This window comes from Anabrus simplex, chromosome 5, assembly GCF_040414725.1.
Source record: "Anabrus simplex isolate iqAnaSimp1 chromosome 5, ASM4041472v1, whole genome shotgun sequence".
NCBI classification, from domain to species: Eukaryota; Metazoa; Arthropoda; class Insecta; order Orthoptera; family Tettigoniidae; genus Anabrus; species Anabrus simplex.
This window is the reverse complement of record NC_090269.1, coordinates 182,044,441-182,063,404: the sequence shown is the minus strand read 5'-3', so window position 1 is coordinate 182,063,404 and position 18,964 is coordinate 182,044,441. Positions and strand designations below refer to the sequence as shown.

Below are 18,964 nucleotides of genomic sequence, written 5' to 3'. Positions count from 1 at the left end.
CATCCATTCATTCTTCATCCTCATGTTTTGAATTGTGGTCAGTGGATGTTTTTGGGCTTTTTATTTGTCATTTCATTTAGTCTCATTTCGTACCATTAGGGGTCGATGACCTAGATGTTAGGCCCCTCTAAACAACAATCATCATCATCATCATCATCATCATCAACAACAATTCAAAAATGTCAACAATAGTCTTGGATTTGTGCTTGCTGTAATTAGGCTCCAGAAATGTCAACAGTCACCCTATATCAAAATCACCCCTTTCGGTCTATCTTGGCTTGTAATTTGGTTTATTATTTTCTCTATGAGTTACCCACTCTTTTGCAGTTTCAGGTATTGTAACAGATCTTGCATCAGTGGACACAAAAGGCACTTCTTCCTCTGGTAACACACCTTGACCATCGTAACTAATCCCAATTCTTTCATTATTTACAAGCTTCATTTCAACACTGGCACGTAACTGTCTAGAGCTGAGATTATCAATAAGCCCCCCATTATCTTCATCACCAGAGTCTTTGCCTCTAAGGACACTTACATTGGGCGGTTCCACTAATATATTACCATTGAAATCTTCAGTCAGTAGCATATCCAGTGCTTCTGAAAGGGAAAATCTCTTCCTGCAATGGAGATGCATGAATTAGGATAAAGTAACGTGATCTGACAGCTGCAGAAATTTTACTGAGTATAAACGCCTATGATTCAACAAGCACTACTACATCATTCTGCACCTGTACTATTTCAAATGTTACATCATATATATCGAAGTGTGCACAACACTATTTCAAATAATCTAATGAAACAAGTTCATATATAAATTTTTATATCCTTCTTATGCAACGCTGGCAGCCATTTCGTAGGAATTTTGAAAATAACCAACAGTCCAGCACTCCTTGTGTCACAACAGTATATTTTTAAATTAAATAAACGTGATTACTCGATACTACAGACATTTCTGTAACTGTCGGATGACACCACAGTCTTCCAGGTTCTTTCTTGTTGCCAACAGTACTAAAAGAAAAAGGTGCAAAAACACTGCCATATGGCAATGCATAACACTAATGAGTTAATGAATTTTGTCAGGTGAACACCAAATGTCGCCAGAGATCATTTACATCATGGAGTGTCGAATGGACTTTTTTCTGTCCATCAAAAATTTAACTACTTCTGCTGGCTTTGAACCCCCTATCTTGGGATCTGTAAACAGACACACTATCACTGTTTCATAGAGGGAGTACTTTTTGGTGATGATGGAATTGTAAAGGGTTAGGACTGGGAAAGTAGTAGTTGTAGTCTTAATTAAGGTATAGCCCTAACATTTGCTTAGTATGAAAATGGGATATCGCAGATAACGATCTTACGGGTAGCTGATGGATGGGTTCAAACCCACAATCTGTCGAATTCAAGCTTATAGCTCGTACTGCTTCACCAACTCACTTGCTTTTATTATTATTAATATTATTATTATTATTATTATCATCATCATCATCATCATCATCATCATCATCATCATCATCATTGTTGATTGTGTACCCTCTACATGGGATACAACAAATTAATTTTAAATAAATAGGTAAATTTAAACACAAAACACTAAAAATAAAACCAGAGAACAGCTAGAACAAGGGCACAGGACATAGGAATGTGAAAACGAGTTGGGCCCTGCCGGGAATGTAGCCTTTCATAACAGTGATCTTGAACATCTATTTATTATAAATAAAACACAAAACTTGAAAATAAAAGACAAGATAAATTTAATAGAATAAACTCAATAATTAATTGAAAAACAGAGCAAGGTGATTTCTCACAATTGGCTTTGATTCCAAAACCTTGAAACTGCCGCAAGGTATGAACAACTGACGATCATGTTCAGCTTTTTTGCGTAGAAAGAAGTCTTGAGATGATTCATGCATATCTGAAGGGGACTGATATCTACCAGCCAGGATTTAACCTAAAAGGTTTTCCTGAACTGGCCAGTCACCTGGCCTGGACCTATGATCGTTCTTTATGATTTCATAGAACACTTCTTTCCCTAACAAGATGTCAGCATTTCTGGCATATGAAATTCAGGATTAGCCTGCTGAATGTCCTCAGGAAGATTCCATTCTGATGTGTGTATTTCCCTTGCAAACAAACAGTTAGTTATTTTACTTAATACCAATTGTACCGCGAGGGTACACCCGCCCTGTGCATTCAAATCAAGCGCCTTGTGAACTGACATCTTACTCCTAAAACTTGAAACCACTAGTGCAAGAAGTTTGGATGTTGGTCAATAGATGTCGCTATAAAGTGATAAAGTAATTTGTATTTTTAAGGTTTCCCAAACTGAATTGATTATCTTTTGTTTTTGGTATGTCAAAGGTGTCAATCCTTCCATCTCTTCCCACCAACTTGTGATGCGGGCCAATCAAATATTCCCTGTATTTAATTTTCAACCAATCAGAGGTTTCTTCTACATATTTATTTATCCTATAAAAATCTGGAGGTGTGTCGGGCTTTAGTCCAGATCTCTCTCAAACCTTCCTCTCAGGTATAAAAGCTGGCAATTTTTCAAGCTACCTTGTCTTCTTGATCGTTGAGTGTCCTGAGTGTGTGCTAATAGTGGAGGTGGAGGCATTTCGCCTTTCATCGAGCAGTCCAGTGCAGTAAAGTAATGGCAGCCATGTACTAACTATAGCCTCTGCTAACCCGAGGGGAAGGTTTCCTGTCCTTAAGAATGTAACTTTAATTTCCAATCTTCAATAATGTAAACTTCATCTTCCAATGTAAATTTCAAAACCAGCCTAAAAGCACTTAGCTGAAATTCGGGAATAGAGAGTGTGACACCCTCTCGAGTTCCCTATCAACGTGTATTGAGGTGACTATGTTTTTATAACCGTTTTCTATCTGTAGCCTAGTAACTTAAATTTTCTCCATCTAGTCACCTCAGTAGTATGGGATTAGCCCCTGTGATGTCGGGCAGTGAGCCCTACTAGGGTTTTAACTTCTAAGTGTCAGTGTCAAGGAGTGCAAGTGTCTGCCCTATACTCCTGTAAAACCTTTCTGTTAAGTGGTTAAACTGTTGAGTGTTGAAGACAGTGATATTTGTTTGAACTATTAAATGTAGGTTGTGCCTCGTGAGGCCTGGAAACTGTAAATGTTTGGTGAGCAAAGATGCTTGTATTGTAATTGTATTAGGTTCAGAGTTCAGTCTCCTATTCTATTCATAGAGCATAGATAGATGCTCTTCCTATTTTGGTAGACACACTCTGTAATGAAATGGAGAGAGCTGTCTCCTTGACTGTTGGGTGTATGGAGCAATAGTGCCAAAATAACTCTTGTAAAATTGTATTCAATTACTGTACCTTAAAATCTTGTACTGTTGCTGAGTGACTGGTTTTGTTAATATATTTAATTTGAAAAAAAAAGTTTAAAGGAAATATAACCTTGATTTTTAGAGCTTTTAATTAATCTTTTGATTGTAGTAGATAGGCCTGTTCATACCCGCACCTTCTTTCATGTCTGTGATCCATGAAAACTCCATAACACCAAACAATGAATATCAGCATCAAACTCAGAAATCCTTGACTTAATTGACGTCACACAGTACTTCGAATGATGGCTAATTCTGCTTATTCCTTCAATTAGGTTGAGATTTCTTGATCTTCTTAAATTCAACCTCTGAACTAATTGTTTGGCAATAATATTAGGTTGGCTGCACAAATCAAGAAGACATATTGTCTTATCCATTACTCCTCTTGAATCAAGAACATAAACAATTGCTGTTCCCAACAATACACGATCATTTTCTTCGCTCTTAAATGAGCAATAACTACCAGTTCTCATTTCTGGTGACCTAGCAATTTCATTTGCAGAATCGTAATGGGGTTGTGATTCATGGGATGCACCACCTTCCTTAACTTCAACATTAATAGCATGTAGCAAGGTACGGTGTTTCCTCTTTCACGTACGATAAGAGCTACCCTTACACTGGAGGTACTTATGATCATCTACAAGGAGGCAATTGAAGCACAGATTTTTAGACTTAAATTCTAAATGCTGTGATATGAAGCATGCACCTGATTACAGTATTTCTTTTTTTTTTTTTTTTTTTTTTGCTAGGGGCTTTACGTCGCACTGACACAGGTAGGTCTTATGGCGACGATGGGATGGGGGATGGGAAAAGCCTAGGAGTTGGAAGGAAGCGGCCGTGGCCTTAATTAAGGTACAGCCCCAGCATTTGCCTGGTGTGAAAATGGGAAACCACGGAAAACCATCTTCAGGGCTGCCGATAGTGGGATTCGAACCTACTATCTCCCGGATGCAAGCTCACAGCCGCGCGCCTCTACGCGCACGGCCAACTCGCCCGGTTTTACATTGTTTGTCCATGCTAACATATGTCTGGATAAGTTTGTGGGTTCGTTCTCAGTATTTAACTGTGAGTTCACTTTGACTACCTCTAGGGCATAACACGTGTTTCTAAGAATTAAATTAGATCCTTCGAGTTACAACTCTTTCTTGAAGCAGACAGAACCTCAGATTCCTTCTTAGTCCTACTATCAACATTATTTAGCATTCATTGTTATAAGCATCAATTCAAATGAAGAAACATCCCACTTGAGAGCTTCTAAGGCATTCTTATTTCTTGCCATGTGGTTTAATAAGCGCCTGAGCTCGGATGATGAGTCCTCACTAACACTTGGGGGAGACAGTAGTTCATGATTATGTCTTACAGCTATTAGTCTAGGTTTGTTATATCTACAAATCTATATCCCATGCAACAACCAAACTAATCCAATCCTTGAAGTCGCCAGAAAACTGTGGAATTGGTATTTTTGGCCACTGTACACTGCTGACATTCCCACCAATATTGTCATTGGTACTTGTATTGTTATGTGGGACAAGTTGTGGCAGGTGCTAAAGGAATTTGGGGTTCCACTGCACTTAATATCGTTACTGAAAAGCCTGTATAAAAACCACGCAGCAACCATAAAGGTAGATGGTGATCTCTCAGGCATTTTCAATGTGACGAATGGAGTAAGGCAAGGTTGTATATTATCACCTCAACTCTACAACATCTATGCAGAGTGTGTCATCAAAAGAGCTCTCAATGGCTGGAATGGTGGAATTTCGATTGGTGGCAGAAAAATTAATAACCTACGCTTTGCAGATGACACTACCCTCATCGCTGGTAGTGAAGAGGAACTTCATGACTTGCTTGAAGGGTGAAGAACACTAGTCTTCAGTATGGTCTAGAGATAAACATAAAAAAGACCAAACTAATGGTAGTTGATCGGCAAGGTGAAATCCAACTTACGGGATACCTAAAAGACCTGGATATAGTTAAGGAATTTGTATACTTGGGGTCTGTCATCAACGACACGGGAAACTGTGATAAAGAGGTAAAAAGACGTATTGTCTTAGGTCGTGCTGCAATGGTTAAACTTACTAAGATCTGGCAGAACCGGGCAATATCAAAAGCCACGAAGATGCGCTTGGTAGAATCACTAGTGTTCTCCGTCTTTTTGTACGGCTGTGAGACCTGGACTGTGAATGCTAAAGACAGAAAGCGCATTGATGCCTTTGAGATGTGGTGTTGGCGGAGAATGCTACGTGTATCCTGGACAGAAAAAAGAACTAATGTTTCCATTCTGGAAGAACTCTGCATCAAGAAACGTCTATCTTCCCGTGTGAGTGAACGTTACCTCCAGTTCCTTGGCCACATTTTGAGACGAGACGGAGAGAACTTGGAAAAGGTAATTTTACAAGGCAAAATTGAAGGCAGTAGACCACGAGGAAGAACAGCAAGCAGATGGATAGATCAGGCGAAGAAGATCACTGGGCTACCACTTCAGGTCATACTAACGAAATGTGATAACCGCTCTGGATGGAGACATCTTGTCAAGGTTGCAACAAGGAAATGATGGAGTTATGAGGTCACGACGCTCAGTAATGAGCACGACGACTAATGATGATGACTTGTATGATAGTCAGCAATTTGGGAAGCCTGAATTGATCTAGCTAAAGTTTCCAAATGACCTAGCACAATATAATATATATCTTCAAAATTTGCTCTACTGGTTGAATGGTCATTAGCATCATCATTTAATTCAAGATCGTGCTGTAATCTTTCAAAATTCTCTCTCATATCTTGTACAGTGGAACCTTGGATTGCGAACATAATTGGTTCCAGCAACATCCTCGTAATTCAAATCGCTCGTATATCAAAGCAAATTTTCCCATAAGAAACTATTGAAACTCGGATGATTCGTCCACAACACAAAAACATTTATTCGCATAACATTTCTAAAACAAAATATAACGTAAAACAATTAAACTGCACTTTACCTTACAATAGAATCATTGTTGGTGTGAGGGAGACGAGAGATGACACGAGAAGAGTTACTGTGTAGCACGAATTTCACTAACGGAATCACTGCTATCGGTTGGCTCATTGGAAGTGTTTTCTTTTCGTGCAACTTTAACGAGGAACCTGTCCAATGACTGTTGCTTTTGCCTCTTTTTGAGGATTTCACGAAAATGTGACATTGCATTGTCATTGAACAGATTCATCCATTGTAATCATCTCCTTCTTCCGACCGAATTCCTTTTTAGCCTTCTTTTCATTCACAGGGCCCATCGTTGCAGAACAGTTATATCACATATGACAGAAACAAAACATGTACACTCGTACGGTGTTGACTATGCGAGCGAGGCATGCCAACTGAAGTCCAGCACAGGAAATGATTATACACACTTTCCCAGGAAAGAGAATGGCAGGGGGAGGGGAAAACAAAGGCACAGGCAAGGTGGAAACGTACGTACACGTGACGCTTGTATTGTGAAACCTCACTCGCTTATCAAGTCACAATTTATTTAAAATATTTGCTCGTCTTGCAAAACACTCGTAGACCAAGTTACTCGCAATCCGAGGTTCCACTGTAGATCCCTCAGTCTCTCTTCAACCTTAATGGCATCCGTTTCTGGATCATAGATATTTAAAAATGTTTGCATGTGTGTTAGTGACACAGTATAAATTCCTCGTTGCTTATCCAGGCCCTTCACTGTGTTAGGATCCATGATAATAATGAAAGGAAATGGACTTGACTTAAAGCAGATGCTGATGACCTGGAACACTTGTTTCCCACATCGATTCCAATCTGCTAGGTAGTGGCACAATACCGCTTCGGTGAATGTTAGCTGGAGCTGCCATGAAGGATATGTCTTACAGTTTAATTCAATGTTACGTATAACAAATGCACACATTCTCTCCAAGAATTTTGCATGTTCAATGAAATTTCGTGATGTACACAGGATATCTGCCGAGTAAATGCTCGTCAGATCAAAAGATTTGCCAGTCATGTCATTCGACCCGTGTTGCGAAGTGCGCCTTGAAATGAGTTATAGTTTGAAAGTCTTCAACGTTCATGGAAGTGAGCATACAGATGAATGTTCTTACATCACCCAACAATAGAATGTCTTCAATGTTCATGAAAGTAACCACGCAGCTGCTGAATGTTCTTAAATTGTTGATTAACTAAAGTCTTCAGTCACTTTGCTTAATATGGTACTGATGCATTCACCATGTGTTTTGTGAATATCGAGGTAATAGCCTGCCCGGAGGACCAGAAATAGTGAATATGATACTTAAACTTAATAGTGTAGTGAAGTTCGCCAATAAGCACTGATTCACCGAATATTACCTGATTCATTCCTTAACTTAAATACAAGTACTTGACATGGTTACAATACAAACAGCTTCAAGACGCCATGATGATTAGTCTGTAGTACTGCCAACCTAAACATAACAAAAATATCGATCTGTCCATCATCAAAACAAACTCCCCATATTTTTTCCAGTTGGAAAAATAGGATAATCACACTGTTTGATGGTATAGGATGTCTTTACTGTATTAAACGCAACTTTGTTCTGCTAGTATTCAGTATAGTGAAATTAATTAATTTATTTCCCTGATCAGGTGGTGGGCGATGTAGATACAACACTTCCGGCCGTGCTTGATGAGTTGGGAATCCGTCTCTCCAAAGAGGAAATGAAGATCAACATTCGGCCATTGTTACGCCTTATTTGTGGCAAATTTCTTGGAGATTTCAGTGGTATGTTTACTCCCATCTTCACTGATTATTAATTATACATGTCTTTGAGAACAGTTCCAGATATATCTTTAACTTTTTTGTCACCATAGGTTTTGTTTATTGGGTGTTGTATGTTTCGTTTTTAGGTTTTGTGGACATGTGCGTTCAACACATCCCCTCTCCTGCTGACAATGCACATAATAAGGTGAAGCACATCTATACAGGGCCACTCAACACTGATCTCACTGAAGATATGTGTAACTGTGATCCAGATGTGAGTATTTTTTGTGCATTGTAAATAAGATGTAGCAAGAACACAACAGTGGTTCTCACTGGGTATGTTGCAGCACGCTATTTGCTAGGTGTGCTGTGAAACTACCAAGTGTTATATTTCTGGTATCAGAAATTAAATAGTTTCTCTCAACATTAATTTTACTGAGAATTTGTTGGCTTACTTGCAATAAAGGATTTCAATTATTAATGAGTAAGGGGCAGATTTCTCTGACATGTCATATTTGTTCTAAGAGCTTTATTTTGATTTCTATGTAAAAACATATCTGCAATTCTTTTTCAGGAAATTGCAGGATATTTATTTTGCCTTAAAAGTCATATTTTGGACCCTTCTGAGATATTGGTCATATTTTTTACGTGGTACTAGATAGTCATATTTTTGTCATATTCCATAGAATTTTATAGTACCAGTGTGGGAGTTTCTGTGTCAGACTTCCATATATTACTACTGCAACAGGTAGGGGTGTCTTTCTGTGGAAGGAATATTTCAAAGTGTTAGTCTGTATTGTACCAGGAAAAGTTTTTGGGGAAAGGGCATGAGTAGGACCTCAGGGAGTGGAACTTGGTTTTGGAGCCGATACAGAGTAGGATAGACTCGCAGAGCGAATAATAGATGGTTAAAAAAAAATTTTTTTAACAATTTATTAATTCTTCACCCTGCAATATGATTAATGGACTCAAATCTGGCATTGAAATTAAAAGTTTGAACGTAATATTCCTGAATTCTGTTCATGAAAATTAAATGAATATCACTGATTCCAAAGTCTTTCATATGTGAGAAGACGAGGTATTAGATTTCCACCTAAAGTCTTTCTAAATATGAGCACACACTTGTAATTGTAAATTGACATGAGAAATTAAATTTCTTGAAAAGTCTAAAGTCTTTCTATGAGATATGAAAGTTAAATTTGAAAATTAAATTAATCACTTCTGAGAAACTAAGAGAACTCTGAAATATTTGTTCACACATGGCACGGAAGTTTCCACTGTTCAAAATTAATGAGAAAATTTTAGTCAGTTTATTACTACTCACTTAATGAAATAAATGTTGCTACAAATGTTGAAGGATGGACGTCTGGAATGTTCCGTGGAGAATCAGGTTCGGCGGTGTTCCCTTAACACACCATGTTGACGTCCCCCGATGAGGTGATGATGGCTGGAACTGGTTCGTGTAGAATTGCAGCTCGTTAAGGTGATTTTTCGCACACAAAGAATTCACTTAGTGCGAGTAGTTATCACTGACACTGTCATTTACTGTTGAACACAGTTTATGGCGTAATTGAACTTTAAGACGTTAAATGAATAATCACAGTCCTTCCTGTATGAAATGCTATTTAAAGTCGTTACCGAAACGTCCATAATTACACAGTTCACACTTGAAAAAGGCAAATCATAGTCTATAATCACAGTCTTTGAACACGGTCATTAAGTCACTAAGGATTATTTTCTGATTATCTTGTTATTATAACATCATATTACCTCAGAAAAAGTTCTTAGTATTCACCCAGATTACTACTGTAAGTCGTATACTAATATGGCGTGAATAGAGAAATACAGTTCAATACTCGAAAAGAAATGAGTTCTGGTAATTCTACACATTAGTTTCTGTAGAAGTTCAATATCATGTGAAGTAAACTAAGTCTACACGTAATGATATATTCTGTGAACGTTAAATATTTGGTATTTGCACTTTAGTCGCGACGCGATGTACTAAATACAGTGCGACGTCTTTTATAATTTTGTCGGCGATATAACTTCGTGTTCCGGAAACGTGCCGGCAAGTACTTTCACTGTGACTGTGCGGACATACAGTACGAGGGTCGGTCTCTCCTCTGTCTCACTCACACACATCTGTGTACTCGTCCTTGTACTGCGCTGCTCTGCTTGTTAGCCTTGACATATATATACCGGCGCTGGGAGGGGTAGCTCTCTTGGCCATGCGACCGTGAGTGTATAATTTTCTTAGACTTTAAATTATTATAACTCAACAACCATGGGATGGATTAATTCAAAATTCACAGGGATTAACTTTTATGACGTCCGCTACAATTCAGCATTTGTCCCGTTGAAATTGGTTAAGGCGTTAAAAAGCTTGCGAAAAGAATATTTTCGAAAAATATCTCTAGGGAAGGTGAGCTTCGAGCGACAGGTGACGTCACTTGACTTCGCCTAATGCACTCATGAAGTCTGGCACATGCTGGAACATTCCTTTATTTAAATGTTCGTACGTCGGAGAGATATTTTATGCTGGAATAACGTTTCTTTCGATTGATATGGTCCAGGACATAGGCTTTCCTGGTGCATCTTCCCCTTGGTTTGACGAAAAGAAAGTACGCAGGATTTTCTTTTCCAAGCTTTACTCTTCCTGTGGTACATATTGTTTTAAATTGGCTCTCTGGAATGGGATATGGCTTCTTCTGATAAGGGGACAAGTCATATACATCAAGATGATATTCGTAGCCAGCTATCTCTCCAGGCTTGTCATCGAACACACATGCAAATTTTTGTAGAACATCATTTTTAGCCTCCTCCAATTTTAATTTAATTTCCGGGTCTTCAACCACACTGGCTATTGACATTATATAATCCGGACCTATGATGGAGTTCTCATTGAATAGGGACTCTGCATCGTCCTCACTTTGGTCACCCTTTTGACATTCTGCTACGGCTGGCGCAACCTCGCTTACAGCGGGCGTAATAATGTCACCACCGGCTTCTTCGAAACAGGCTCCATTCTCTTGAACTTCCAGGTCGCCTCGTCCTACCAGCTGTAGTCCTACGGAATTATTCTTTAATCTTACGAGGTTGGCGTCATAGTCAATGGTTCCTTTGTATTTGATCATAAAATCTGATCCAAGTGTTAAGACATGATACTACCAAAAATATGTGTTCGAATGTCTGACTGTTAATTTCAAACTCTAAAAATGCCTGGGATTTACACTTAACAACTTTATCAGGAACTATCCCTCTTACTTTGATCTGAGCTGCAGGCAATAACAAAACATTGTTCTGATTTTTAAGCGAGTCTACAAGCCTATCAGAAATTAAAGAAGCTTGCGCTCCAGAATCGATGAGCGTAATCACCTGTAGGTTGCCTGTGCGTACTGTTATGACAGGTAATGAACGGGTAATGATTGGCCTTGGTGTTTGTGCGTCTTCGAATAGTAATTCGGAATCGTCATTGTGCCAGTAATCGATAACAGCAGTACAATAGTTTGAAATCTCATCCTCATCGTGTTCTGTAGTCAGTCTCCCTATTGTGAGATCGGCGGTTTTTTTTAATAGCGCCTTTTGATTCAGGATTAAGTGATCTTTGTTCTCTTGGTCTGAATTGACGTTGGTATTCCAGGGACGTGGCTCCAAGCTCATCAGGATTACGATTTCTCTCCCTGACGTATTCCCGTGTATCCTTCCATTTACTTTCGAGTTCTCGTCGTCTGGACTCACGATTTCCTTCAGGAGTGCTTTCACGCTGTCTCCATGAATTCCTAGGTTGGTAAAGGTGTCTATCCTGATTCCTCTGACGTCTAAAATTCCGGAATCTGGTTGGGTTGGTAGGGCTTAATCTGCCTTCTTCACATGTCCTGGGTTCCTCTCTCTCCGGCGGTTTTATTTCCACAGAGTTCGTATTTATTTCTCGAGTCCTGTTAGTTTTCGGACTAGATTGGATATTAGCCGTATCTAACCTACGCAAAGTAGCGTCGAAATGTTCCAATGTTTTAATGTTGGCAGCGACTAGTATCTCTTGAACATGAGGCGATTATTGAAGTGTCAGGATCTGAATGAGTTCGATATCTGGCAAAGGTGGATCTAAAAATTGTATTTTTTTTAATTGCATTAAACAATAATCTGAATATCGGGAAGTATTGACTGAAGTATTGTATTTACTAGAGTAGAGTTGCATCTTGACGAGGTGTTGTCTTTCAGAATCCCAAAAGCGTTTAAGAAGTGCCTTTTTAAAGTCGTCATAGTTTTTAAAGTTGCTCTTAAAAGCTATGAACCATGACAAGGCTCGTCCTTCTAGAAGCTTGGATACTACTCTTAAGTTTTCTATCGTCATCTACCCTATTCTCTTCTAGGTAATCGTCGACATTTAACAAAAATTCTCGAGCAGTATACTCGTCACGTCCTGAAAATTTGACTGGTTTGTCATCTGGTACTTTAATGAGGGTTGTTGTGCTGTGTACTTCCCTCGATGAACCAGGAATTGTGACGTCAGTTGTATGTTCTTTGGGTTTAATTTGATTCACTTCTTCAGACGAATTCTCAATTTTGGAATTAATTGAGGCGTCTAAATCTTTTATTTAATTTCTCAAGTCAGTTTTAATGACTTGTACATCTTTACAGAAAGCAGCTATCTGGGTATGCGTGCTGTCTAGCTGTCCTGTAATACGTTTGTCGAGTTCTCCTTGCGTGCTCTTAATTAATCCTATCTCGCTTCGTAATTTGCCCACGTCGTTCTTTAATGCATCTCGCAGGTTTTCCTGCACCTGAGCTAGCTTTACTTGAGCTTGTGAGATGTTACCATGGGATTCTTGAAATTCAGTCTGTAAATCTTTGAGTTCGGTGGAAAATGCTTGAACGGAAGGAAGAACATTTCTAAGATCTTTGTCTAAAGACTTGACGACCTCTGTCTTTATTTCTTCCTTGATAGACTCTAAGTTTTCAACAAACTGATCCCGCATGTTTTTCAATGTGGCTTCGACTTGTGCACTAGAATCAGTAAGTTTCTTTTCGAGGCGAGTTCCAGCTTCACGGAATCGTTGCTCGATAAGGGCACTGGATTCAGTGAGCCTTTTATTAATGACTTTATCGGCCTCTGCAAACTTAGTGTTCAAGGTCCTATCAATTTTAGAAGTTAACTCTTCGACCTTGCTGCTTGACTCATTTAACTGCTCTTGCTGTTGAGTATTTTGAGCCTGTAATTGGTTATTAGAATCTACCATCTGCGCCTGTAGTTGTGACTGCAGTTGAGAATTAGAGTCAATTATCTGTGACTGTAGTGCGGTTATTTGTGTGTTCATTTGATTATTAGACTCTACCATTTGCGTATTAATTCGATCTATTTGCGTGTTCATTTGTGCTATCTGGCTGTTAGACCTATCAATCTTAGCATTCTGATCGTTAATGCTAAGCCTGAGAGTTTCGATTGCTGCGAGTAAGATATCCATGGTTCCGGAATATTCGAATAAGTCAAATACAACAAGTTCTTCATGTTTGTAATACTTGCAGTCGAATCCCGTACTCAAATTGAAATTCATTATGACGCAAATCAAACACTGAGTGTTGCGGCAATCTATTATATCTGGTATCGTGACTCCAATCGAGGCCTAATTCTGTGCAGCACCTTCTATTATTTTTGGCGTGGCTCCAAATCGGGCCCCACATTGGGCGCCATCTATTATATATTCTATCCTCTCTGTCACAGGAAAAGTTTTTGGGGAAAGGGCATGAGTAGGACCTCAGGGAGTGGAACTTGGTTTTGGAGCTGATACAGAGTAGGATAGACTCGCAGAGCGAATAATAGATGGTTAAAAAAAATTTTTTAAACAATTTATTAATTCTTCACCCTGCAATATGATTATTGGACTCAAATCTGGCATTGAAATTAAAAGTTTGAACGTAATCTTCCTGAATTCTGTTCATGAAAATTAAATGAATATCACTGATTCCAAAGTCTTTCATATGTGAGAAGACGAGGTATTAGATTTCCACCTAAAGTCTTTCTAAATATGAGCACACACTTGTAATTGTAAATTGACATGAGAAATTAAATTTCTTTTAAAAGTTTTCAGTTTTTCAGTTTGTAAACCTTGATGTATAGCACACTTGAAAAACCTAAAGTCTTTCTATGAGATATGAAAATTAAATTTGAAAATTAAATTAATCACTTCTGAGAAACTATGAGAACTCTGAAATATTTGTTCACACATGGCACTGAAGTTTCCACTGTTCAAAATTAATGAGAAAATTTTAGTCAGTTTATTACTACTCACTTAATGAAATAAATGTTGCTACAAATGTTGAAGGATGGACGTCTGGAATGTTCCGTGGAGAATCAGGATCGGCGGTGTTCCCTTAACACACCATGTTGACGTCCCCCGATGAGGTGATGATAGCTGGAACTGGATCGTGTAGAATTGCAGCTCGTTAAGGTGATTTTTCGCACACGAAAAATTCACTTAGTGCGAGTAGTTATCACTGACAGTGTCATTAACTGTTTAACACAGTTTATGGCGTAATTGAACTTTAAGACGTTAAATGAATAATCACAGTCCTTCCTGTATGAAATGCTATTTAAAGTCGTTACCGAAACGTCCATAATTACACAGTTCACACTTGAAAAAGGCAAATCATAGTCTATAATCACAGTCTTTGAACACGGTCATTAAGTCACTAAGGATTATTTTCTGATTATCTTGTTGTTATAACGTCATATTACCTCAGAAAAAGTTCTTAGTATTCACCCAGATTACTGCTATAAGTCGTATACTAATATGGCGTGAATAAAGAAATACAGTTCAATACTCGAAAAGAAATGAGTTCTGGTAATTGTATACATTAGTTTCTGTAGAAGTTCGATATCATGTGAAGTAAACTAAGTCTACACGTAATGGTATATTCTGTGAACGTTAAATATTTGGTATTTCCACTTCAATAAGTTCACTCGTATTATATTCTCAAATGTCTTTAGAATTAGACTGTAGTCACGACGCGATGTACTAAATACAGTGCGACGTCTTTTATAATTTTGTCGGCGATATAACTTCGTGTTCCGGAAACGCGACGGCAAGTACTTTCACCGTGACTGCGCGGACATACTGTACAAGGGTCGGTCTCTCCTCTGTCTCACTCGCACACATTTGTGTACTCGTCCTTGTACTGCGCTGCTCTGCTTGTTAGCCTTGACATATATATACCGGCGCTGGGAGGGGTAGTTCTCTTGGCCATGCGACCGTGAGTGTATAATTTTCTTAGACTTTAAATTATTATAACTCAACAACCATGGGATGGATTAATTCGAAATTCACAGGGATTAACTTTTATGACGTCCGCTACAATTCAGCATTTGTCCCGTTGAAATTGGTTAAGGCATTGAAAAGCTTGCGAAAAGAAAATTCTTTTCGAGAAATATCTCTAGGGGAGGTGAGCTTCGAGCGACAGGTGACGTCACTTGACTTCGCTTAGTGCACTCGTGAAGTCTGGCACATGCTGGAACATTCCTTTATTTAAATGTTCGTACGTCGGACGGATATTTTATGCTGGAATAACGTTTCTTTCGATTGATATGGACCAGGACATAGGCTTTCCTGGTACAGTATTTAGCAGGTAGAAGTAAAATCATGGACAAAGGAGGGTTAATGGAAATTACTAATGAGCTCAACCGTGATAGTGAAAGACAGTATTCTGAATAAGGCAGCTCGGCTTGGAGCAATTTAATCTTGGCTCTTATCTGAATGATCACGTTGCCAGGATTCTTGTTTTCTGGAAAAGCTAGGGCAACTGAACTAACCTCCCCTCAAACCATCAACTGTCCTTGGTTTGAGATCACATCTTTAGTCTTTCATTGTGATTTCAGCATACCTGAAGGGTAGTGTTCAGAAAGTACAAAACTGAGACAGTTTGTTCAAGAATTTGGGGAACAGATTTTTAGTAGTGATGGTGTTATTTTATACTACAATCTCTGTCAACCAAAGGTATTGGTTCAGAAGCGTTTTAATGTGCAACAGCACTGTGATACTGGTAAGCATCAAAGGTATCATGGCTGTCAGCTTACATTCGGAAGATAGTGAGTTTGAACCCCACTGTAAGTATTCCTGAAGATGGTTTCCTGTGGTTTCCTATTTGCACACCTTAATTAAGGCCGTGGTTGCTTCCTTTCGTAGTCCTAGTCCTTGCCTATCCAATTGTTGCCATAAGACCTATTTTGTGTCAGTGCAACGTAAAGCAGATAAAAAAAGCATCAAAGGTGTTTAACAGTGAACAGGCAGCAACTTCTTTTTGAGGGAGCTTCTTCAAATACAGTCTTGTTTAGATAACACTTGTAAAGATATCTGCGTGATGATGTTACTTCCAAAATTCTTATATAAAAAAAGCAAATAATGCCAGATTCACATCCTTCTTAGAGATGTACATTCGGTGAAGTTTTTCTTCTAAAATGTGAATTTCTTGATAAAGTAAATCATTCCGCGATTGCAGTGCTGTTTGATGATGCTATGAAGCTATTTTGACCAAATGTTGTAAAGTGAGAAAACATTCTACTGTTTGAACTGATGCTACACCTTACACGACCAAGGCAGGAAAAGGACTGCTTTGCCATAAAATGGTCCATGTTACATGTCTCGCACATGGTTTGTGTTGATTGGCAGAAGCTCCACGTTGAGGACGGAAGGTGAAAGAAACATCCCTTGCTCTACCTTTTCCTCTTCAATCTATCCTTACTTGTTAGAGGATGTGGCTTCATGCTATTCAATATTATTGCAGAAATATGATTTCTTTGAGAGGGTAATTCAAGAGTTTGATCCTTCTGATTCATCATGTATAGAAATTATGCAAGATTTTATTTCTAGGAGATCAGAAACTTGTTATACACAATTCAGACTTCGGCAGAATATCAAGGACAGTCACTGTCTTGAAACTGCAGGGCTTCTGCTTTGAGATTTTAAAAAAAAAAACTGAGAATGATCTAAAGCAATGATAGAGTTAGTGCAAAATTGGGAAGGGTGTTGTTGTCTGAATTAAGTTATTGTTATTCTATGCTTTGCAAGATAAGTGACATTCTTTGTGAAACAAAGCAAAATTTGAGGATTCTAAACCAGAATTTCAACTTCAAATTTGCTCCCATAATGTCATGTGATGTTGAGCAGAGTTTCTCCAGGTATAAAAGCCTCCTGTCTGACAAGTGAATAGGCTTCATGTTTGCCAATTTGAAAATGCAAATGATTCCTGTGTAATTTTATTGACAGTGGAAACTAATACAAGGTACAGATATTTTATTCTCATTTTTATAAATAATTTGCGTATTAGACACTCGCCAAGTACTTCATCAGTTATTATTATTATTATTATTATTATTATTATTATTATTATTATTATTATTATTATTATTATTATTATTATATATTCTGACCGACACCGTCCTCCAGGCCACCAAACCAGCCCTTTGGACTTGGGCAGGAAAACCTTACACGCGTAGGAGTAATGCCCCCAGGTGAGAAGGTTGTTAGTGTATTCGCCCCCAAAGGGAGTTAAAGCAAATACAAGAAAGAGAGAGACCAAACACGGTTGGGTAACAACAAACATAACACAGCATAAAATCACCGAAAGAAAAACACACTTATTGAAAACAGAGAAGGGAAGCGGCTTAAGGCCGTGGTCACAAATACCAAAAGGGACAGTGACAGTGCTGCATTGAAAACGGTGAATAGAAAAAACACACCTTGGTAACACAAGATAACTGTAATATGTATGGAATTAGATATAGAAAGAATTTAAACTGAAATGGAAGGTTATATTTTCGAAAAGCAACAAGTTAACAAATTCTCACTTTTTGAGATAATTACAATTACATAGCAAATTAAAAACAAGATTTGGGGAGGGGGGAATCAAGATTTTGAATCTTTAACACACTTTGGCTACAAGCCCTTGGTTTTACAATTTTTTAGTTCCTATCTCAAAACCCAAATTTGTTTCAAGGGCAGAAATCCCCTAATGACATGGAGCACTTGCTCCCACTTTGCAATGTCAAGCCTCCCAGAGGCATCCAAACAACACTAGAAAAGAGCAGACACGCTCAGTTTTTCAAGCCTATTCAAGGCAATGCCATACTTTATAATAAATTACCATCAAGGCACAACTTACAAAAATGAGACAGGGGTATCTCGTACCCAGCCTACAGGGCCTTCGTGTAGAAGAAATAACAGGAAATAAATGGCCCGAAACTGAAAGGAAGCGAACCCCTGCACTCCTCTATGTAGCTTCTTAAAACCTACAAGGCACTAGGCTGATGAAATAGGGGCTATTCCCAAACTATGTAGGTGACTCGTATAAGAAAAATTTAAGACATTACAGAAAGGAAGTAAACCATTTATAAAATGTAGTCACCTCAAACCAATATGAAGGGGAGCTCGACAGGGTAAATCACTCTCTATCCCCGAATTACAGTTGTAGATTTTACTTAAGTTTTTACATAAACCGGCAGAAAATTACATATTTAGGAAATTAGGTTACACTGTAAAGGTTTCGGACCTTTCCCGCGGGTTAAACTGCTGAGCTAGCAAGAAATAAAGGTTAAATGGTCATTACCTTGCTGAAGACCTGCTGCCTGGTGAAAGAGGCACTTCCCGTCTCCTGCTTTACGTCCCCACACTTAGTTAGAAGTTGATCGAGTGGCCGAGAGACAAGAAAATCAACAGTTTATAAACTCTCGGGGAAAGTTCGAGACCTTTCATGAATAATTAAGCCACACTCTGTCTCTTTTATTGGGTCCCTTAAAGTTACACATTAAATCGAAGAAGAAACCTGTGACCGAGGTCGATAGCTGCAGTCACTTAAGTGGGGCCAGTATCCAGTATTCGGGAGATAGTAGTTTCGAATCCCACTG

The 18,964-nt window shown here is 38.5% G+C and overlaps 1 protein-coding gene across 3 annotated transcripts in view; it reads left to right on the top strand.

Moving 5' to 3' along the window:
• The window catches only part of LOC136873888 (116 kDa U5 small nuclear ribonucleoprotein component), a 398,344-nt gene that overhangs the window by 202,705 nt on the left and 176,675 nt on the right, over positions 1-18,964 (top strand). For all 3 annotated transcript variants that reach the window (XM_068227586.1, XM_067147207.2, XM_067147208.2), the window contains 2 exons: positions 7,956-8,091; positions 8,217-8,344. In XM_068227586.1, coding sequence (XP_068083687.1) covers positions 7,956-8,091; positions 8,217-8,344 — 264 coding nt within the window. The remainder of the gene's footprint in view (positions 1-7,955; positions 8,092-8,216; positions 8,345-18,964) is intronic.